The following is a 20,114-nucleotide window of genomic DNA, read 5'->3' on the forward strand; positions in this document are numbered from 1 at the left end:
ACATGAATACCCCACTCAGACACAGTATACTCCGAGCCTACCAGGCCTTGTGCCCCTAATGCCGAACGTCATGCAGGTTAACAAGTACCATCTCTGAACGTCTTTAGGTATGATGTGGCTGGGGATTGAACACCCATCCTTCCGCTAACTGGACAGACATCCACGGTCCAGCAATGTGGGCAATTGAACCGGGCCTTATCTTACCCAGCGAATACTTCCTCCACTAGGATGCCCCAGTCCCACTGCTTGTTAGAGCACAAGACAGGATAACAAAGATAAAGATAAGATAAGATAATATTTTATTTGCGTGTCACGCAGTATAAAAAAACATACATTCAAAGTACATAACAAAATATAAAATATACCACCCGGCCAGTTGGCCTATGAGACACGAGAGATAAAAAATAACTCAGTTTTATGTAAAGAGATTATACTAGTATCGTTTAGTGAGATACAAATGCAAAATATATACGAACGCGTGGTAACAGAACTATTTTATAAGTACTTATTTGAAAATGTCCCATTGTTAATATCTGTTGTAACTGTTGAGGAATCCTTTAAGGAAGAATACCATTAAAACTAAATATATTTAGACTTGTATAAACATGTGGTTAAATCCTATAAGGAAGAGTAACAATTACTTATGGATCACAAGTGCACTATTTACAATGCAAGTTGAAATTTTCTTCTTTTATACATAGCAGTAACAACTTCGGCTAGGGGAATAGCTAGAGTATCATTCTGCATAACATATATAAATTGGTCTTCTGGGGTTAAACTTCTTAGACAAGTATGTAATGGAGGAAACAAATGAGAATAGTCATATCGTAGATCAGAGTAGTATTCACATTCTGTGAGGAAATGTACTTCGTGTTCGACACACTGTCGGTCACATAACCTACAAGTACTACTCGTAACAACAAGTACGTCTCTTAACGTCTTTTGGTATGACGCGGCCGGGATTCGAACACCGGACCTACCGTCTCCGGGTTGACGCCCTACCACTAGACCATGGGGGCGGTCCTCGGCTATTTGAGGAACCGACTGCGTATGCGCGGTCAGAAAGTACATTTTATAGCGTCAGAAGGAGACATGTTTTACATCAAGATAAACACTAGTCCAAAGGGGTAAATATTTCCACACGTGTCTTTTTGTCTGTCACATGATAGGGTTGACAGCAGGGCCCGTCTCCAAACACATTTTGGTGTCAACTGATGTCATACGAGGATTGTTTTTCTTGTTCCTCTATGATCTATGACAAGTCTTTGTCATCTTGCTCCTGTATAACTTGCAGGAGCGTGTATATCACACTGTTGTCAAACATCTCTTCATTCAGTCTACGACCTCTTCCTAAATTTACATTTGCAACGACCCCTACTTTGTACGACTTCATCAAACACAATAGCGTGATAACCTCTTTATCATATAATGTCATTCTTTAATTCTGCGCTTCAAAATCGCTTTCCCTCTCACTTACATTACCGAAACATTGAGAGTTTTCCTGCAATGCGCGCATTAATATTTATTACGTCACAGGGTAAGTGATGTGTCACTCGGACAATGACAGTAGCCAATATTAGTTCCAACTGAAATCTGTTTCTTATACGGTGGCGAAGCAACATATACGCAAAACAACAAGTGTTTTTAATTGCCTTTCGCGGCAATCCATCTCTCTGTCCGCTAGAGTAACTGCCCTTTGTCAAAGGGAAGCTACTCTAACCCTAGTCTATGAGACGTCACGGCCATGGTCATAACGTTAAGAAGTGTAGTCAGATGTACACAGAGCGACAAAACGAAACAAGGTAACAATTCAAACATATTTCGGCCAAATCCAACTATTTCAATTTGTGGAGATGGTTTCAAGCCGCAGAGGTCTACCAGTCATGGCTACTGATCCCGCTTGGCTAGGCCTCGTGCCCTCGCAAAATTGTTTCGAAATTTATATCTCCAAAATTGCCAAAACTTATAAAATGCTTTAGCTACGTCACAGTTAGACACTGATTTTCAGTATATTAGACTGTTCTTTTGATAATGATAGCAATTATCTCTGTAGTTTATCCAGATTCCCGATGGTTAATTCTTACTCGATTGCCGAATGACGAGGGCGACGCCATGTTCGTTTATAAACAGTGAAAGTAGTCCCTACTTGACCTTGATATTTGCATCTCTATCCGCATATGACCCCAACGGATATCGTTTTTATCCGTTGGCTTTATCCTGCCGAGAAACCTACCCATTATATGATAATAGTCATTATCCAGAAGTTATAGAACTTGCTTTTTGTCTACCTGCTCCTTGCATCTTTATCTTATAGTTGAGTGAGTGAGTAGGGTTTTACTCTGCTTTCAGCAATATTCCAGCAATATCAACCTCGGGGACACAAGAAATGGGCTTCACACATACCAATCTGGGGCATGCAGTGTGTGTGGCTGCTTGTACTAGTCCGGACTAATGCCATTATATAGTGCTAGCCCACTGAGATACCATGCCACAGTTTAACGTGAATATCCCACTCAAGACACAATATACTGACTCCGAGCTGACCAGTCCTTGTGCCCCTAATGCCGAACGTCATGCAGGTTAACAAGTACCATCTCTGAACGTCTTTAGGTATGATGTGGCTGGGGATCAAACACCCATCCACGGTCCAGCAATGTGGGCAATTGAACCGGGCCTTATCTTACCCAGGGAATACTTCCTCCACTAGGATGCCCCAGTCCCACTGCTTGTTAGAGTGCTTTCTTGTAGGGAGATTTCCACGTAGGTTCCAGAAAAACAGCAAATATCCACTTTGATCCTATTTATTTCTTAATGTGGACTTTTCATCACAAATCAACAACACACTCAACATACCAATATGGGCTTCTCGAAAGATCTTTGTATGAGAAAAACAAATAAAAAATATATTGTTTGAATTCAAGGTGTGGACAAAGCATAAGGATCCATTGTGACTGACAAGATCAGCATAATTTAAGAAATGACCAAATCTTTTAAATAGATATCATTATGAAAATTATCAGAGGTGTTAACATAAATGAGAATTACACAATAATTTCCATAAAAATATTTCAAAGTTTTCAAAAACCTTAAAATTTGAAATTTCCAGAGGGCTAATAGGCCCTGATCACATCAAGTCCTTTTGTTCCAAATGAAATGCTTAAATCTTCATTCAAACTTTAAACCAGTCCAAACACTAGCCTGGACACAGTTTCTGAGATGATAAACCTTGAACTATGTCAACATGAACAACAAATCATACAACATGCTCATTCAACAAGGGAAAGGAATATGCCATTATACACTCTCTTAATCATGTTTCAGTATTCTCTTGTATCTTCTATCAGATGAAACTGAAAACAATGAAAAGCTTGAAAGTTACTAGAAGCCAAATCTCCAGCAGTGTCTCCGATTATCTGGTACCATCAACCCACACCCAGCATCTGTAGCTTCCACAACAACAAAGCCCAACCCTAATGTGGTCAGATAATCACAAACACTCATCGACATGCTTGTAGGGAGTCAATATAAGAGTTGCATACTGGTAGTCTATAAAGATTTATATAAGACTCCTAAATACTTCTCCCCGTTATATCAACAGCTGGTACATTTCACTCTCCGACGCTAAACTTCACTCCAGAGCATTGCAAGCCTACCATCATGGTAAATATGCAGATAAAGTAATGATGTGTTGACAATTGACCACATAATCCCCCATTAATTGCCTCTGCTAGTAACAGCTAGTAACAGCAGACATTTTGTTGTTTGTTGTTTAATGCTGCACTCAGCAATATTTCAGCTTTATGACGGCGGTCTGTAAATAATCGGGTCTGGACCAGACAATCCAGTGATTGATCATGAGCATCGATCCACACAATTGGGATAGATGACATGCATCAACCAAGTCAGCGAGTCTGATCACCCGATCCCGTTAGTCGCCTCTTACGACAAGCACAGTCACGGGTCAGCAGACATTTTGGCCACCTAACCCCCATTAACTGCCTCTGCTAGAAACAGCAGACATTTTGGCCACCATGGTGTCCTCTCATTGCAGGCAGGAAGCAAGAGGAAGCGGCAGCTTCTGTGCAGTGATTTCTGACAACATGATCAGCACATTGGGGTCATACAATCACATATAACGATATCATGGTTATTACTTCATCATCAACATCGTCGTGGTAACTGCTACATAGTTAGCCTACATCACTTCCTCTAGGCTTCCAAATGACAAGCCGACAAAATGGTCATGTTTGTAGCTGCCATACAGAGATGTGAAAACTGAGGGCTGAAAACTTGAGCTCATGGTGGACAGTGACTAGTCCGGTCATGGTGATAATCCGTCAAGCAGTGGACCTGCCCATATCAAAGAAACAAGATGGGTTTCATGTCCCATCCGGCATGTTAGTTTTCAGACAGACTAAAAAAGTCTCGAGTCTGTCAAGATATCTGCAGTACATTTGACAAGTTGGAGCCAGCACACAGCCAGCCTCCCTGTGTGCTAGTGGGAAATATTCCACTCGTGAACCCATGCTGATATCTTATCCAGATTATCTTCCATTTCATCAGGGGTGTTGCTAGGCACCTCATGAACAATCTCTGGTTTGTAGGCTTCACGAGCCTCATCCAAGATGGTTTGAAAAATTTCACATTGAATATTCTCTTCCAACTTCTTTCCACTGTAACCTCTGAAAAGGAATAATTTAAAATTAACAAAAATCTTTTAACTTCTCCTCTACTTCAAACTCTAAACAGAAGCTGCACGGTGACAAAACTTTCCTTTATCAATATTAAGTAGCCTTGTTTCAAAGAAGCCTGCAAGAGGCATTGGTATAACACCAGGCAAGGGGTACTTGTATAACACCAAGCATGTTGATACTCATAACACCCTGCATAATGGGAAAATTCCAGTGAAAACTTCGATGTACACCAATGTTTCCGAAATCGGCATAGTTTGAGTGACGTAATACTGAGTTAGAGTTATCCCCTGTAAGGTAGCCAAAATGGCGACTGACACAGACCGAGTGACAGATTCAAGAAGAAATAGACCAAAAATCCAACAAAAATCGTAAAATCAAACAAGCGAGTTGATCATAATTCCGATGTTGGCCATGTTCGCTATGGCGAACCTTGCAAGGAGGTTTGTCCTCTTTTTCACAATATAACACTTGGCAAATACACAAACAGAGACAGATGGGAAGGACAAAGGGTGGTCAAGTTCTGGGATCTTCTCTCCAATCTCGTAGCTTGCATGTACTGTAGATTGGGCCCTAGCCCTTTTAACTTGTATGAATATAGTCGGGGAAATGAGGAAAGGACTTAGCCTTATTAATATGTGAAGTGCAGTAAAGACATGGTAAAGACAACAACGTGTGTGTATTTGCATGAGTGAGTGAGTGAGTGAGTGAGAGGTTTTACGCCGCTTTTAGCAATATTCCGGCAATATCACGGCGGGGGACACCAGAAATGGGCTTCACACATTGTGCCCATGTCGGGAATCAAATCCGGGTCTTCGGCGTGACGAGCTAACGCTTTAACCACTAGGCTACCCGACCGCCCCTGTTTATTTGCATGAAGGAGGGGAGCTTGGGTCCACTGTTTATTTAAACATTTACAGATCTTTTGACTTAGAAGTTTGCATGTATCTGTACACTCACATGCAAAACAATGTAGCCAGTGGGCTACACAATCTTGTTCCTACTTGTGATGACTTCATGTCTTTATTTGACATTTCATAAAACAACATGCCATAGATTTCTGACAAATAATGGTAAATTGTTTTTCAACTGAATTGCTTTTATTGTATAGTCACTTCAGAGATTTTTAAAAAGTTTTTTTTTGTATCTATGTGTCTTGTTTGTACTTCCAGGACAATTAATGCAATGTCTCACACAAAGAATGAGAAACAACAAGCATTTCAGAACTGTATACTTGTTTACATGTTGAATGCCTCTATACACTACATCGGGATTGAATTTACTGCTTATGTTAACTGACATGATTTCCATGCTGATTTATATCTGTTATTAAATGTTTATAAAAAAAGAAATACCAAGTTCTTTTGAACATAAATACCCCTGTTCAATGATTTTGAATTTTGTAGAAAGTGGGGTATGTTTATAAAATTTAAAGAAACAGGTTAATGTAATGGTACCTATTGATGAAGCTTTAGAATACAGGGAAGGAGGTAGATAATAAAAACAGAATGTGTTTTATGATTTTTAACACTGCCCAATACACAGGGAATACATAACTATAGAAGAGTTTGGATGATGCTAGAACATCTCCATACTTACATTTTGAATTCATACAAGAAAATACAAAATGATATAGCTCGCATAAACATATATCCTCCATATTGCGCAGGATTGCGCACAGTAAACATGATTTTGAGTAACCTTCTTAGAAGCCTTGAAACAAACTCTTTCCTTTTAAACCAATGAGAAAAAGGAAAGATGTTGAAATCACTTTAATCTTACAACAAAGTATTTCAACATTACAGAATTGTGATGTATGTTTGTGTCCCAGAAGATATGGTTAAGAAAAGATCATCTTTCACTACAGGTGATGACCGTCTGCTTGTTCAAAGGGAAGTAACTCCCATGGGGACATTCAGCTGATGGTCCTGTCTACCAGCAGTTGTACTGAAGTTTCATTATTTAGATCACAAACCTTTTTTCCAGTCTTTCGTACAGTTCGTGGTTGTTTGTCCTCAGTACAATGACAATATCAAACCAGCGTTCCGGGAAGAAGTCGCAGCCATGATAGTCCACCACATTCCTGCCTGATGACATCACCTCCTCCAGTTCATCGATCACCTGACAAGGATGTGAGTAGGTCAGTTCAGAGATTGTCAGCAATTGAGTGAGAAGATATGTATTTTCACAAATTACAGCACTGCTCTTGCAAAATTATGCAAGGCGATACCAACCACTGGCTTCATACATTGATGTTTGTTTGCTTGTTGTTAAATGCCGCAATCAGCAATATTTCAGTTATATGACGACAGTTGGACCAGACAATCCAGTGATTGACATCAAGAGCATTGATCCACACAATTCGGATACTATGACATGCATCAACCAAGTCAGTGAGTCTGACCACTCACTCACTCATTAGTCGCCTCTTACGACAAGCTCAGACGCCTTTTACGGCAATCTTGAGTTGCTGAAGACCTATTCTACCCCCAATCTGCACAAGTTGTATTACACCTACAGGATGGCAGCCTGTCAGGAAATCTGCTAACACTAGCCTTGATGGTTTGAAAAGGGCACTGAGTGAGTTGAGTTTAACGCCGCTTTCAACAGTATTCCAGTTACATCATGGTGTGTCAGCTTGATGTGGGAGGAAAGCCCGAAGTTATGCAGGTCTCAGACGTTTACCACTTTGGTGACACCCACGAGCACGGGTATGGTGCTGACAAACCTAGAAACATAATTGGGGCGACCCAGGATTCAAACCCACAATCATAGGTTTCTGGCGTGCCCAAGGGATGCAACTCTGCACAGCAAATCGCGTGCCTCAGACATTGTCCCCCCACCCACCCCACCCCGAAAAGGGCAGGGACAAAGTCACAGATCTCGCATTTAATTCAGCTACCAAGAACCTGGTACTTTTTCACAAGCATGAATGTATTTAGAGGGTATATGCATCACAAAAATGCTGAAGCTGAACATTGTACAGACCCTGTCCTCATCCAAGACTGGGCACTGGTACTTGTCATCCCAGCCATCATACAAGTCATGCTGCTTGGCAACATCGCCGACGTTGATGTAGTTGAAGCCCACCCTCTGTGACACCTCGGACCCCAGGGTAGTCTTGCCAGTCCCTGGAGTGCCTGCACACACAAACACACATCTCTGTATTCAAGGGAACCTTTTTACACCATATACAGATATTTAACTAACTATGCCACGGAAGTTGCCAAAGAATTATTTTGCCTGGATGGACTGCTAAAGTACTGTTTTGAGTCTCCCATTTTCGTGATAAACTAACTTTCATAAATATACTGACAAAAGAAACGTGAATACCATACATGTTGGTTAAAATATGAACTTCTCATATTCAAGAAATATTAGATTGGTTTGACACACAAATGAGCATACTGGTATGTTGTGTGAATTGATGCTCATGAACGCATCATGTGACATCATAAAGCCATGACTCGAGACGCACCATTTGTCTCGTGCAGGATTAGCATGTTAGGTTTGAAAATCATGTGCAGCATATCGTGATAAGAATAAAGACACTGTGGCAACACTTGACTGATTGTTAGTTTTGTCATTAAGTGGTACACTTTGGAAACATTTCTTAATATACATACTTTTCTCTGTGTTTCTATGTTTCTATGGTTCACGTTTCTTTTGGCGGGGAGTATATATACCGCCTCTGACCAGCATGGCCACCAACACATCTGAGTGAAGTTCCATGCTGGTTAGGATATTACTGTGTATCACACTGTCCTCCATAATTGAGGTATGACATCAAAACATTGACGTAAATACTAATTTGGGGGTAAGGTTAAATTGTCAAGCAGTCTATATATACACCTGAATGGTTTAACATATCACTACCACACTTATTATATTGCAGTTTACTTGCCCACAAAGAGATCACCCATTTAATAACAGTAAGCTGGTATTACACAGTGTTTAATACCAAACTGCGTGCTTATGAAGTTCGGGAACAAGTTTCACGGACAAATATTGAAAACTGTCATTATCCCTTGGCTAATTCAACGACACTGCGTTGAGATGATAGATCAATGAGGTGCTTATGCACACTCGATGACCCCAGCAACCCTGTTGCTAGGATTGTTTAGCTGGTTTTTCTTGCAACAAAATTTCACAAATTACATTATAGAGTCTTGTGATGTGATTGTAAACTTATTGTTGCAGGGGCCTGATCCACAAGGTGATCGTTACGCAACAACAGTTGTATGTCTGTGTCAGAGTATTGGAGTGAAGATAACCTCAGGGCTTCGATAGCTTTGTGGAGCCAACCCTTGAATGCCAAAGGTAGGCCGGTGTATGGTATTACATTAATGTGTCAACATGGCCTTGAGATTTCAGTGATGCCATCACATTTCAAGGTATGTTGTTATCACATTCAAATCACCATACACCTTGTGATCACAAGACAAGGGGGTCAACCTGTGATGTCTTTTCATATTACGAACGCAATGAAACTTTCAGACACATTTACTCCGTTAAATGCAATGAACTTAAAAAAATCAAAAATGGAAACTGTTCTTCTCTTATGTTATTTCTTGCATTAATACTTCTCTCATTTAAAAAATAGATCTTGAACATCGCACAAAACAAAGTCCAATATTTTGAGAATATACAAGGTCTTACATGAAGACTGAGTTCCCAGCCTATGACAAATCATACTGATACAAGAGAGTATAATTGGTCCACGTGACAAACTCCAGTTATCTGGGAGATCTAGTGTTGAGTTCTGGCAGGTAGTCGTGTTGTGTTATTGGCGACGGGGCGGGGTGGCCGTAACATGGCCTAGTTATAAATTGGAGCTGAAAAATGACGTACACGAACATATACAAAATAAAACCAGCAAACAACACGTGCTACTAAGGCACTATCAATTGAGTTAGAAATTAAAAGAATCTGTGGCCAACAGATTGTGTGCCAATGTGAACCTCAGCGTAACACTAACACATTATGGTACTTTATTGAATGATTGTGTATGGATATACCAAATTTATGAATCCCCATCAACCTGACTTGTACATAACAACGTAAATGCAACGAATAAACAACCTGTTATCAAAATATTAGGACCACGTGGATTGCCCTCTGCCATTTTAACTTCCGTTCAAACGTAGAGTAAGCTCTAAACAGCGCTGCTGTTGACATAACACGCGTAGAAGAAAACACGCGCTGTTGTGGAGCATACATTGCAATTACGATATATACTATTAGCTGCACAACATTTAACAATGATTCTAATCGTAAAGAGCACTTGAAAACGGATATTATTACTTTATTATGTCTTAGTTATGTTTAGAATCATAATAATATCACAAAAGTGTTTGAATGCAATGTTGACACTGTGGGTTTAGTGAAAAAGGTTCATGTACATGGAGTGGCGCAAATGGTTTATTGAGTGTAAACTATTAACAGTATCTAAGTACCTATGTTCTATGGTGTCAACACTTTCGCCCTAGCAAGGCATATCTTAAATAGGGAGATCAATAAGGAGAACGGTTTTATTCAACATTGTCACTGAAAGGTGTGGAGGGTTACACTCAGCAATACTCCAGCTGTAGATATATTACCGAACTGGTGACATAAAATAACACAATGCACCAGCATTGTATGTCAGTGCTTGCTATATAGGGAACAGGTCAAAGGGGCCACACGTGAAAAGGGACAGAGACACCACATAGTCAAAACGGCGGCACTAAAAAGTCAAAACGGCGGCACTAAAAAGTCAAAACGGCCACACTAAAAAGTCAAAACGGCGGCACTAAAAAGTCAAAACGGCCACACTAAAAAGTCAAAAGGGTCACATGAAAATATAAAGATAAAGCTTATAGTGTTGGTTGTATTTGTTTGCTCTATTTATTTCATTAATTCAAAGGATTTACAATAAACTTTGATCTATAGTCAGCGTCCGAAACTCACCAGAGTAAACTGAGAGCCTTATGGGCCAGCACATTTTAAAAAAAAACCCGCAGGCCTAGTAGAAAAATACTGAAGGCCCAAACATTTTAGCTGATGCAGGGAAACACACTCTTGCAATACAACTTACAAAACACAGCCAACCAGACGCTTAAATTACTGCTATCACACCGAGTTCCCAAAGACTCGGTGGTGATAGATGAAGCCTATGTTGACATTTATCAGGACATTTTCAGCTTGTAAAACATCTTTGCGACTACATGTCATACACCATTTGAAAGGTTTAATCCCACTGTTTATAAATAAGAAACTTGTGTTTATCACATTGCTTAAATAATGCTTAATATATAATTACTTAAATAAACTGCAGACCGTAAGGGCCTGTTGATATTTAGAACTATGAGCAACGAGCCTGCTCCCCAATGCATTTGTTGGTTGACAGTACTGATGGTATTGACTCAGTGTTAGAGTGATGGTATAAACATGGAATGAGGATCACGGTAAGCTGCCCTGACTGTTTGCCACTGAGTTATTAAGAGGAGTAATTTACGGCTTTTACGTGTTAGGGATACATACTGGAATATGTTTTGTGGAAAATATAATGTTTTTATCCCACGCTCTACCACATTGCGTGCTTATCGAAGTCTTCTAAAAAATGGAACAACATCGCTGTGTGGAACTTGATAGATCAAAACATCCGCTTGTCATGCGCACTTTCCAGGAAGTAAACGTAGTAAAGTACCGTGTTGTAACGTTACTGATTTACAGAGATGAGTGGATCGGTCCGGTGTCAATGACCGTTTGTGATTGCTTTGAGGCTTGCCATTGAGTTCAAATCATCATGGATGATAACCAGACACGTAAAGTACAATTCATAAGAGAAAAGATAAAACTTGATCCACTTGCTGTCGATATGCAATGGAGTTTGTTTTCGTCGGCAGCACTAAGTTACCGATTTGACACCGTCCTTCGACCGTTCCCTCCGATGTTCATGAGTTCCGACAACGAAAAGGATACAAAATCTCTGGTAGATTTAATTTCGTTATCGTTGTCTTGTTGCTCGTCACATGTGCATGCGAAGAAATCATTGTTTTAATCCATTTTAGGTAGAGATCTACTACCTGTTTTAGTTAGGCCTATCTTTTTTCCTATCATGTTGGATCTACGCTCACATATTATGCAATCATTTTTAATAATGGTTCTCTTAGTCGAATGCTACTTTACAAATGGCTCTCCACTGATAACCTTTGCTGACAGGAATCTTGCCATGGCATATAATAATCATTACGATTGTTGCATCAGCATTACCTTGCCAGCAGGGCGGAACCTTGCGAATTTCCAGGATATATAGCTGATATATCCTTTCCTACTGTGGTTTCGAGTCCCTAAGAAGTATTTCTGATTACGTGTCTAATGACAATGGCAGTACACTAAAATTAAGCCTTACGTTTGAGAACACTTATTTCTGTTTACAACTGAATAGTCTAATGACCACATTTTGTCCAAATATTTGTGATAATGCATCACCAAGCAAGACAAGCCACTCAGACACCATCTTGTTACAGTCACCTGATTTCGAGCCCCTTCATAACAGTCAAGTTAAAAATATATGTGCAACCTGATCAGTCACATGACATGACAGACAGGTAGTTTACAAACAGCAGCTGATACACTAAGCTCACTTGTGTTTGTAGAAGGTGAGTTGCATGCGCATGCTATTGATACATGTTACTTCAATTTTGTAGGAGCAGGCAATGCGTGAAGTTCCAAACATGTTGAGAGTAGGTTCTTCGTTATCATCACTCTCTAGCAAGACCATTGACCTGATTCACTGGGTGATGGACTCGAAGTCCTTCACTCTCACAACCCTAGACAAGACTCGGGTAAGCACCAACTCTTTGGTTATACCATATTTTTGCCACATTTTGGGGAGGCTTTAAATTTAACCTAAGGCATTAACACACCTTATGCATGACACGACCAGTAGAGGGTTCATTATGGTATGGGGTATTACAGAAATGTACCCCATGTTCTTCTCTGTATACATAAATTTACTCTAGGCGAAATCTGAATAATGACATCTGACCTAGTTGACCACTGCTGTGCATGACTCTAGATACATCATGCAACGGTGCATGACACTGGAGACAGTGGACTAGTCCATTCAACTGTACATGACACTGGAGACAGTGGACTAGTCAATTCAATGATGCATGACACTGGAGACAGTGGATTAGTCCATTCACTGATGCATATCACTGGAGACAGTGGACAAGTCCATTCAACGATGCATATCACTGGAGACAGTGGACTAGTCCATTCAACGATGCATATCACTGGAGACAGTAGACTAGTCCATTCAACGATGCATGACACTGGAGACAGTGGACAAGTCCATTCAATGATGCATGACACTGGAGACAGTGGACTAGTCGATTCAACGATGCATGACACTGGAGACAGTGGACTAGTCTATTCAACAGTGCTTGACACTGGAGACTGGACTAGTCAATTCAATGGTGCATGACACTGGAGACAGTGGACTAGTCCATTCAATGATGCATGAAAAGTTAACCCAGAAATCTGTACGTAAATGAATTTAATGTGAAACCAATAAACAACCAACAAAAGGTATACAATCAACATTTGTATGACACAATTAACAAGGTTTACAGATCAATACAAATTACTGCACAGCAATTACAACTGTACAATGGCAGTATGCAGTAGAGTGGTAGTACAATATGCAATGGCAGTATCAAATACCAAAGGTGATGGCATTGGCATGGGCGGATACAGCTTTTTTGAAAAGGGGGGTGCACAATTAAGATCTATTAATTGTCTTTGGTGGTAATTTATACAGAAATAAAGATATTTTTTTTTAAATAAAAAGAGGGGGTGCGCAACCCCCCCTACCCCCAACCCCCCCCCCTCTGTATCCGCCCATGATTGGTGATATAAAAAAGTTCAGTGATAATAATATTCACCTCTCCACAACAGTGGTCAAGCTTCCGAGTAAAGCTAAGGCTGGGAATCTGGGTGATAAGTGATCTTCACACAAAAGCTGGTCTTGATATAATGTGAGATGAAATGTGAGATGACAGGCATGCGCCTGTTCCACTTACATAGTCTAACCCAGCTTCCAGCACTTTCCACACAGTGCTTGACCAGTCCAGTGTCACTGGAACATCACAGAATATTTCACATGTTTCTATAATGCTTGACATCCATACATGTTATTCCAGAAGTTTACAGGTCATTCAAGCATCTGAATGTAATAATTTCTCTCTGCTTACATTAAATAGTACAATATTCCTGACAACTAATCATTATCCAAATACAATACAATGCAATGAACTTCTACTGAATCTCAACAGAGACAGTGTAATACAGTTACAGTCATTGTTTAACAGTAAATTACACTGCCATATTACAGGTAAAAGCAATCATGATTGCCTGTGTTGAGAGTTGAAGAATCATTATAATGTAATAAATTAAAAATGATCCATTTATGTTTCAAGTGAAACTGAAATGGTTTTTTGCACCGTTTAATACACCCACTGGCCCAGTTGTTTCATTGCACTGGTTAGCTTGGGTACAATTCTGTGTTGTGATTTCAGCAATGGTACATACAGAAAAGTACCTGGATAATATTTCTGTATGACCCAATATGAAAATGGTCCAAATGTACCAATTTAAGGACCCAGCAGTCATAGGTTCAAATATGGGATTAAAACCGTACAACCTATGTCACTTTGGCCTTTCCTCTTTTACCAGACCGCCTAGTGCTCTCGTGGTAGAGCATCAGCCTGGAGAGCGAAAGGTCCAATCCCTGGCCGCATCATACCATGTTAAAAGATGGTACCTATTGTTACCCTGCCTGATGCTCAGCTTTAAAGGGCTAAAACAAGGACTGTTTGGCTCAGAGTCATACACTGTGTATGGGTGGGGTATTTATGTTAAAATGTGGCATTGTATCTCAGTGGGCTAACACTATAAAATTTGCATTACTCTGGACGAGTACAAGCAGCCACACACACATACATGCACATTGCTGTATAAGTACAACATCGAACGCTATGTTTAAAGCCCACTTCACCTCACCACCTTTTATCAGGGGACAAACCTGATACCATGATACAACTGTAATGCTTTTCGAAGGTGTGTTATTACAGTGCTCCAGATAAGCTGCGAATCTGCGTAAAATACGCATCAGCATGATCAGAAATGCAGAAATATGCAGTAAAATAAAATCCAAGCATATCAAATACGCAACGAACATTACAGATACGCTACAAAAATAAAACTTGTGCGTATCATCAAAATATTGTGAAGTAACCCTGCGTATTCGATTAGCAAATCAGCAACTTATTTTGAAATTATAAACAGGCATTCCGTCAACCTTGCCAAACTCCACGATGACAGTTACACCATGATCATTTGCCATCACACTTTCTTGTGGACGTATCGTGGTATTTTTGAGTCCTATAAAGCTCTCGAACCCACATGACACCAGTTTGCAGGGACTAGATGAATAGTGTTTTTAAATATTTAACTTAAATACCCACATGTGTAAAAACTAGTGGGTAACAGAAATTTGAATACCCAGATAGAATTACTGATACCCAATGATTTTAAAATGCATGGGTAAAATACCCACAACACCAAAAGCTTATCTGGAGCTCTGGTTATTACCAACAGGATCACTTAACACACCTTTTGTTTACCACAACAACATTGCTTCTCATATTGCAGGGCTGGGAACATTGGTACGTTGTTGCTCTTCAGACCAAACACCCTGGTTACCTTCACCCACAGCCACATCGACAATAATGAATGTCTGAAGCTTATTTTTCTGTCTCCAGGTAATAGCACTGTAATCATTTGAGTAATCACTTGCCCACTTACAGTTTGCAGCGATCCAGAAAATGACTGGTCATACAACCGAGGTGCCGTCTCCCAACTTCATCTTTGAGGTGACTCCCAGTGAAACTAATGATGCCAAATTTCAAGTTGTCCGCAACAACAGAAAAGTCTTCTTTGCATATCATGGAAGTCGTATAGAAAACTTCCATTCTATACTGCACAATGGTCTAGCATCTCATATGAATAAGGTAAGTCTGTATTCATTTCATACAGTTATAAATAACCTAATAATTAGAAGCAAGACACCACTCACTCATGTAAGGAACATGTCGAGTACTGTAGCAGCAGCCATGATGAAAAGACACTACAATGTTCATTCCAACAATTGTGCTCTCAGCCAAACTTGGAACCTGTATAACCTTCATCTGATCTCATTATCCCCCGCCACAAAGTGGAAGGGAGATATAGGAATGAGCGCTGTCCTTCCGTCCTTCTTGTTTAGTTTCTTGAAAACTGTACAATATTTCATCACCATACTTGGCACAGAGATAGGTCTAGTGGTAAATTGGTGTCTTTTGATTGTTTGGGATATTTAAAAACAATATTTATCTAATTTCCATAGCAATGACTTTGACTTAGACTGAAAATGGCTGTAGTGCTCGTTTCCAGAGCAGATCTGTGAAAAGCGTACAATGTTTCTTGTGTTGCGGTCAACCAGACATGTCATATTGGGGGATATGAGTTTTTCATGCTTGTTTGAATATGCTTTACTTGGACTTTCCTGGCCTAGATCATTTAGATTTCATGGAAGTTAGACCATGTCTGGTGAGAGAAGTGAAGTTTGTGAAGAAAAAAACTTTATCATGGAGTTTTAAGCGTACAATGTTGATGTTGTCATGTATTGAATGTCTGTAACTTTCAAAGTTATGAATTCTCTCATCAATTACATGGTGCATTTAAGGTGTTGCATTGGCATTAACTTCATGATTTACGGCATATGCTCTTACTTTTCAAGGTGTCTATGTTCGGTGAGGGCACATACTTGTCGGGGGAGCTGGCAGTGTCAATGACCTACAGCCCAACAGGCTTGACCTGGGACTGCAGTGAACTCGGAAACAAGCTGGGCTGTGTGGCTGTGTGTGAGATGATTGATGACTCCAGTGTTAAATGTCAGGAGAAGACAGGTTTGTTGCTTTTACAATGTGCACACACCCCAAGTTTTAAAATAAGGTAATTTATTAATGGTGGTTATCTCACTGACTTTTTATATTGATAATCTAAGTTTTATTTTGTCATGAAGCTAATGAGATGCTGATTGTTTTATTGATGACAACTGTTTCATTGCTTAAGAGGCTGACTTGGCTGTGAGCAGTGCTCATGACCAAGAGACCTTCATGTTGTTTGGACATTTTTGATTACATTATTATTTGATCAATTACTCCATCTCTATAAATTATATAAAAACCTTGGACTGTAGGGCACACTGACAATAGGTGTCATCAATATGGTCCAGGAAGTATTTGCCTCTACGGACTTGTACATCTCTCTGTTGCCCTTCCCCCACCAGGATCTGAGGATGGTGCAAAGAAGTCCCGAGCACGTGTCACTGGCAGCATGGCTGGGGATGTTCCAGAGAAGTACTATGTGGTCCGGAACAACGAGGTCATGCGTGTGCGTTACCTGGTGGTCTATGCCGAGAAGACAAAGCCTAAACAGTGAGTCAAACCAGGGAGGACACCAGCCTGGAGAGTCTGTCTCTAATGGCGACATCTCTGTCCCTGTTTCACCCTCAACTGATCAAAGTCAAAAAGACTTTCACCAGATGTAGCCTATTTTCTCACTAGGAACAAGCTAAGACCTGGAAACACTAATAAGCATAAATAGTGATACCTTGAAGCCCCCACCATCAACACAAGCCCACGCTTAAGCACGTACGCACAATAAAAAAAGCCACACACACACACTAAACACACACACACATTTATATTTGTGTACTGCAGGTATTCAGGTACTAGGATCTGCTAAAATGTGGCTTTTATTTGTTGCCCAGATAGCAGATCCATTTGCATTCTTGTTATCATTCTCAACTCCTTGGGCAGTATACAACCCAAGCTGCCTAGGGTGCTTGACGGTTTCTACATCCATCTCACATATCAGATACCCATTCCCTGCTGGGTGAACAGACACATTTGAAGTAAATCACTTACCCAGGGTGACACAACACGTGTTTACACTTGTGTTTCGTGTATATGTACATATTCAGGTTTCCACCATCTGGTCATCTACTAGTGGACAAGTGGGTTGTTTTGAGTGGTCAGGGTGAAAGTGCTGCATTCTACGGGTAGTGACAACTCTGTAAGGACCTGTAAACACTGATGGCCCCAAGGCTGAGTAACAACCCGGTCGCTGGAGGGATATGATCTGAGCACCTGGCGGTTGCTAGCCTGACACTTTTGACCACTTGCCCACTCCGCCCCCACCACTACTGCTTGATTAAGTCCATGAGTTTGGATAAGTTGCTGATAGACCAAGGAACATGATCAGGGCATGTGGTCCTGTGTACACCACACAGGTCACAATCAGGTCAAGTTCAGCAACACTGGTCGTGTGACTGTGTTCAGCAAGCCTGACTAGTGAGTTTCTAAGGCTTTGGTCTTCCCCCACACTGAAGCACATGTTACATGTGGTATCTCCTTAGGCAATTGTTCGAAGTATGCCTCTGTTCATACAGGAGTCAGTGGGTACCCAGTTGGATGAAATGGTAATGAGACTGTTAACCTTATACTGCCTCAGATGCAGCTTTGGTTGTATACTCCCCAGGGAGCTGAGGAGGAACTTCAAATACACACTGATCCATTGACCAAGTTGAAAGTCCGGTGCTTTTTAAATGCATGATATTATTGAATTACATATTTGATCACATCACCAACAGATCCTGATATAACTAAAGGGCACAATTCTGCACATTGAGTTGCAGTGCCCTAGGACACTGATCCTTCTATTCAACACAGTCTCAGACTCACTATCAGAGAAGAACTGTAACAATAAGGATACAGAGCATGGAGTAACTGTATGGTTTCTGTTTGATGTGACCCAACAATTCAGATTCATGATCTCTCTCTCATCTTTTTGAAATACTGTATTTGCCATAATAAGCGTCTTACTCCAATAATTGTCACTGACCAACTTGTGACTAGTTTGTTAGCAGCCTTTATCAGCACCCAGTACTAACCCCAAAAATGGAATTTGGAAATTTACAGTAAACGCATCAGTGTATAGAGGGTATGTAACTGCCTAGTAACTATTATTGTATCAAAAACATTTGACATTTGAAAACACTTGACGAATGAACTACTTCTGTTCTCTGCCATTCAGTCTCTGACAACACAATTTTCTTGTGTATGGTTTAAGTAAGCGCCCTCCTTTGTCAATATTCTAAGTGCCCTAGGTGTTTATTACGGTAAGAATGATGTTTGATTGACATGTTTTAAATCATGTTCCAATGTCCTATGTCACTTCTCCGTGTTTCAGGACGGGTGTGAGCAGGGGTCATGTGTCATGGTTTCAGCAGAACAAGTTTGTGGTGATGATGGTGGTCTACGTCCTCCTCCTCCTTGCCATCGGTCTCGCCAACTCCAAATCCTTTCAGTACCAGGTGAAGCGGATCTTCAGATAACACCAGCTCATTTCCTAGTTGAATACATGCAAACTGTTGATTGAACAGCCTGACTCGGATCTTCCTGTACGTTCTGCTCAGGGCTGTAGCCACATTGTCACGCCTACACTGGTGTCCCTGTTGGCTATGTGTCTACACTGTACACTGCTTTAATCAATGCCATTTTGTGTATGCATATTGTTGGACTTCAAGGACTTCACGCCTCCCTCACGCCTACTTCAAATCCCATGGCCAATGAGCATCGGTCTAGAGAAGTTTATCTACTTATGCTTTAATATCATTACTAATTTTAGGCAGTTAATGGGTTGAACAATTTTTTATTATTGATGACAATCTCTTTAAAATCCAATGTTATTAAAATCGCATTTGGACATCCCATTACAGGTCACGTCAGAACAACCTTTCATCCAACCAATCAAAGCGTTGCTTACCAGATCATGAGTGCAATCATGCAACCTTGAAAACATTAACAGGGGGTATTCCGAATGACAGTTACGACCTGTATGACTGATTCCATAAAAATTATCGTCTGTCTCTCACTTCTGTGGGATTTGTTAGTCATTTCAGTGGTTGGTCAAAGTTTGCGAAAGGTTGTGCTGACGTGACCCGTAATGGGATGACCTCAGATCATTGTTTAGCGGCAGCGAGAATTTAGATCTTATTTTAATGAGATTGATTAAATTCTGATTTTTACTCCGTTACAATCGATGTGTTAAGATCTGAGGACACCTCCTTAGAAGGTTGCATCAGGCGAACCCAGAGCGAACATGACAGCCCAATCTATATGAAGTAAGCGGGTGTTCGTGAGCCAATTAGATGTCAACGTTCTAAAATGATTCGGCTGCATCACCTCTATGCAGGATTTTCAGTTTGGACAGAAAGCACACACAGAACACATTAATTGAAGGCATTTGCTTGCAGGTGTAGATGCCATA

At 40.4% G+C, this 20,114-nt stretch overlaps 2 protein-coding genes across 2 annotated transcripts; one reads left to right on the forward strand and one right to left on the reverse strand.

Annotated features, from left to right (window-relative positions):
- Positions 1-2,785: 2,785 nt before the first annotated feature.
- Positions 2,786-9,838, reverse strand: LOC139469528 (adenylate kinase isoenzyme 6-like). Its single transcript, XM_071251721.1, has 4 exons — positions 9,774-9,838; positions 7,680-7,831; positions 6,667-6,812; positions 2,786-4,682 (listed from the first exon to the last, which is right to left on the reverse strand). The coding sequence occupies exons 1-4, from the start codon at positions 9,814-9,816 to the stop codon at positions 4,496-4,498; spliced, it is 528 nt and encodes a 175-aa protein (XP_071107822.1). The 5' UTR covers positions 9,817-9,838; the 3' UTR covers positions 2,786-4,495.
- Positions 9,839-11,363: 1,525 nt separating this feature from the next.
- LOC139469537 (protein mono-ADP-ribosyltransferase PARP16-like) lies at positions 11,364-19,766 on the forward strand. Its single transcript, XM_071251733.1, has 6 exons — positions 11,364-11,664; positions 12,383-12,520; positions 15,548-15,751; positions 16,519-16,687; positions 17,071-17,218; positions 19,035-19,766. Exons 1-6 carry the CDS (start codon positions 11,479-11,481, stop codon positions 19,177-19,179), a joined length of 990 nt encoding a protein of 329 aa, XP_071107834.1. The 5' UTR covers positions 11,364-11,478; the 3' UTR covers positions 19,180-19,766.
- Positions 19,767-20,114: the final 348 nt, after the last annotated feature.

Source organism: Haliotis cracherodii, unplaced genomic scaffold (assembly GCF_022045235.1).
Source record: "Haliotis cracherodii isolate W230 unplaced genomic scaffold, xgHalCrac1.p SCAF_1, whole genome shotgun sequence".
NCBI classification, from domain to species: domain Eukaryota; kingdom Metazoa; phylum Mollusca; class Gastropoda; order Lepetellida; family Haliotidae; genus Haliotis; species Haliotis cracherodii.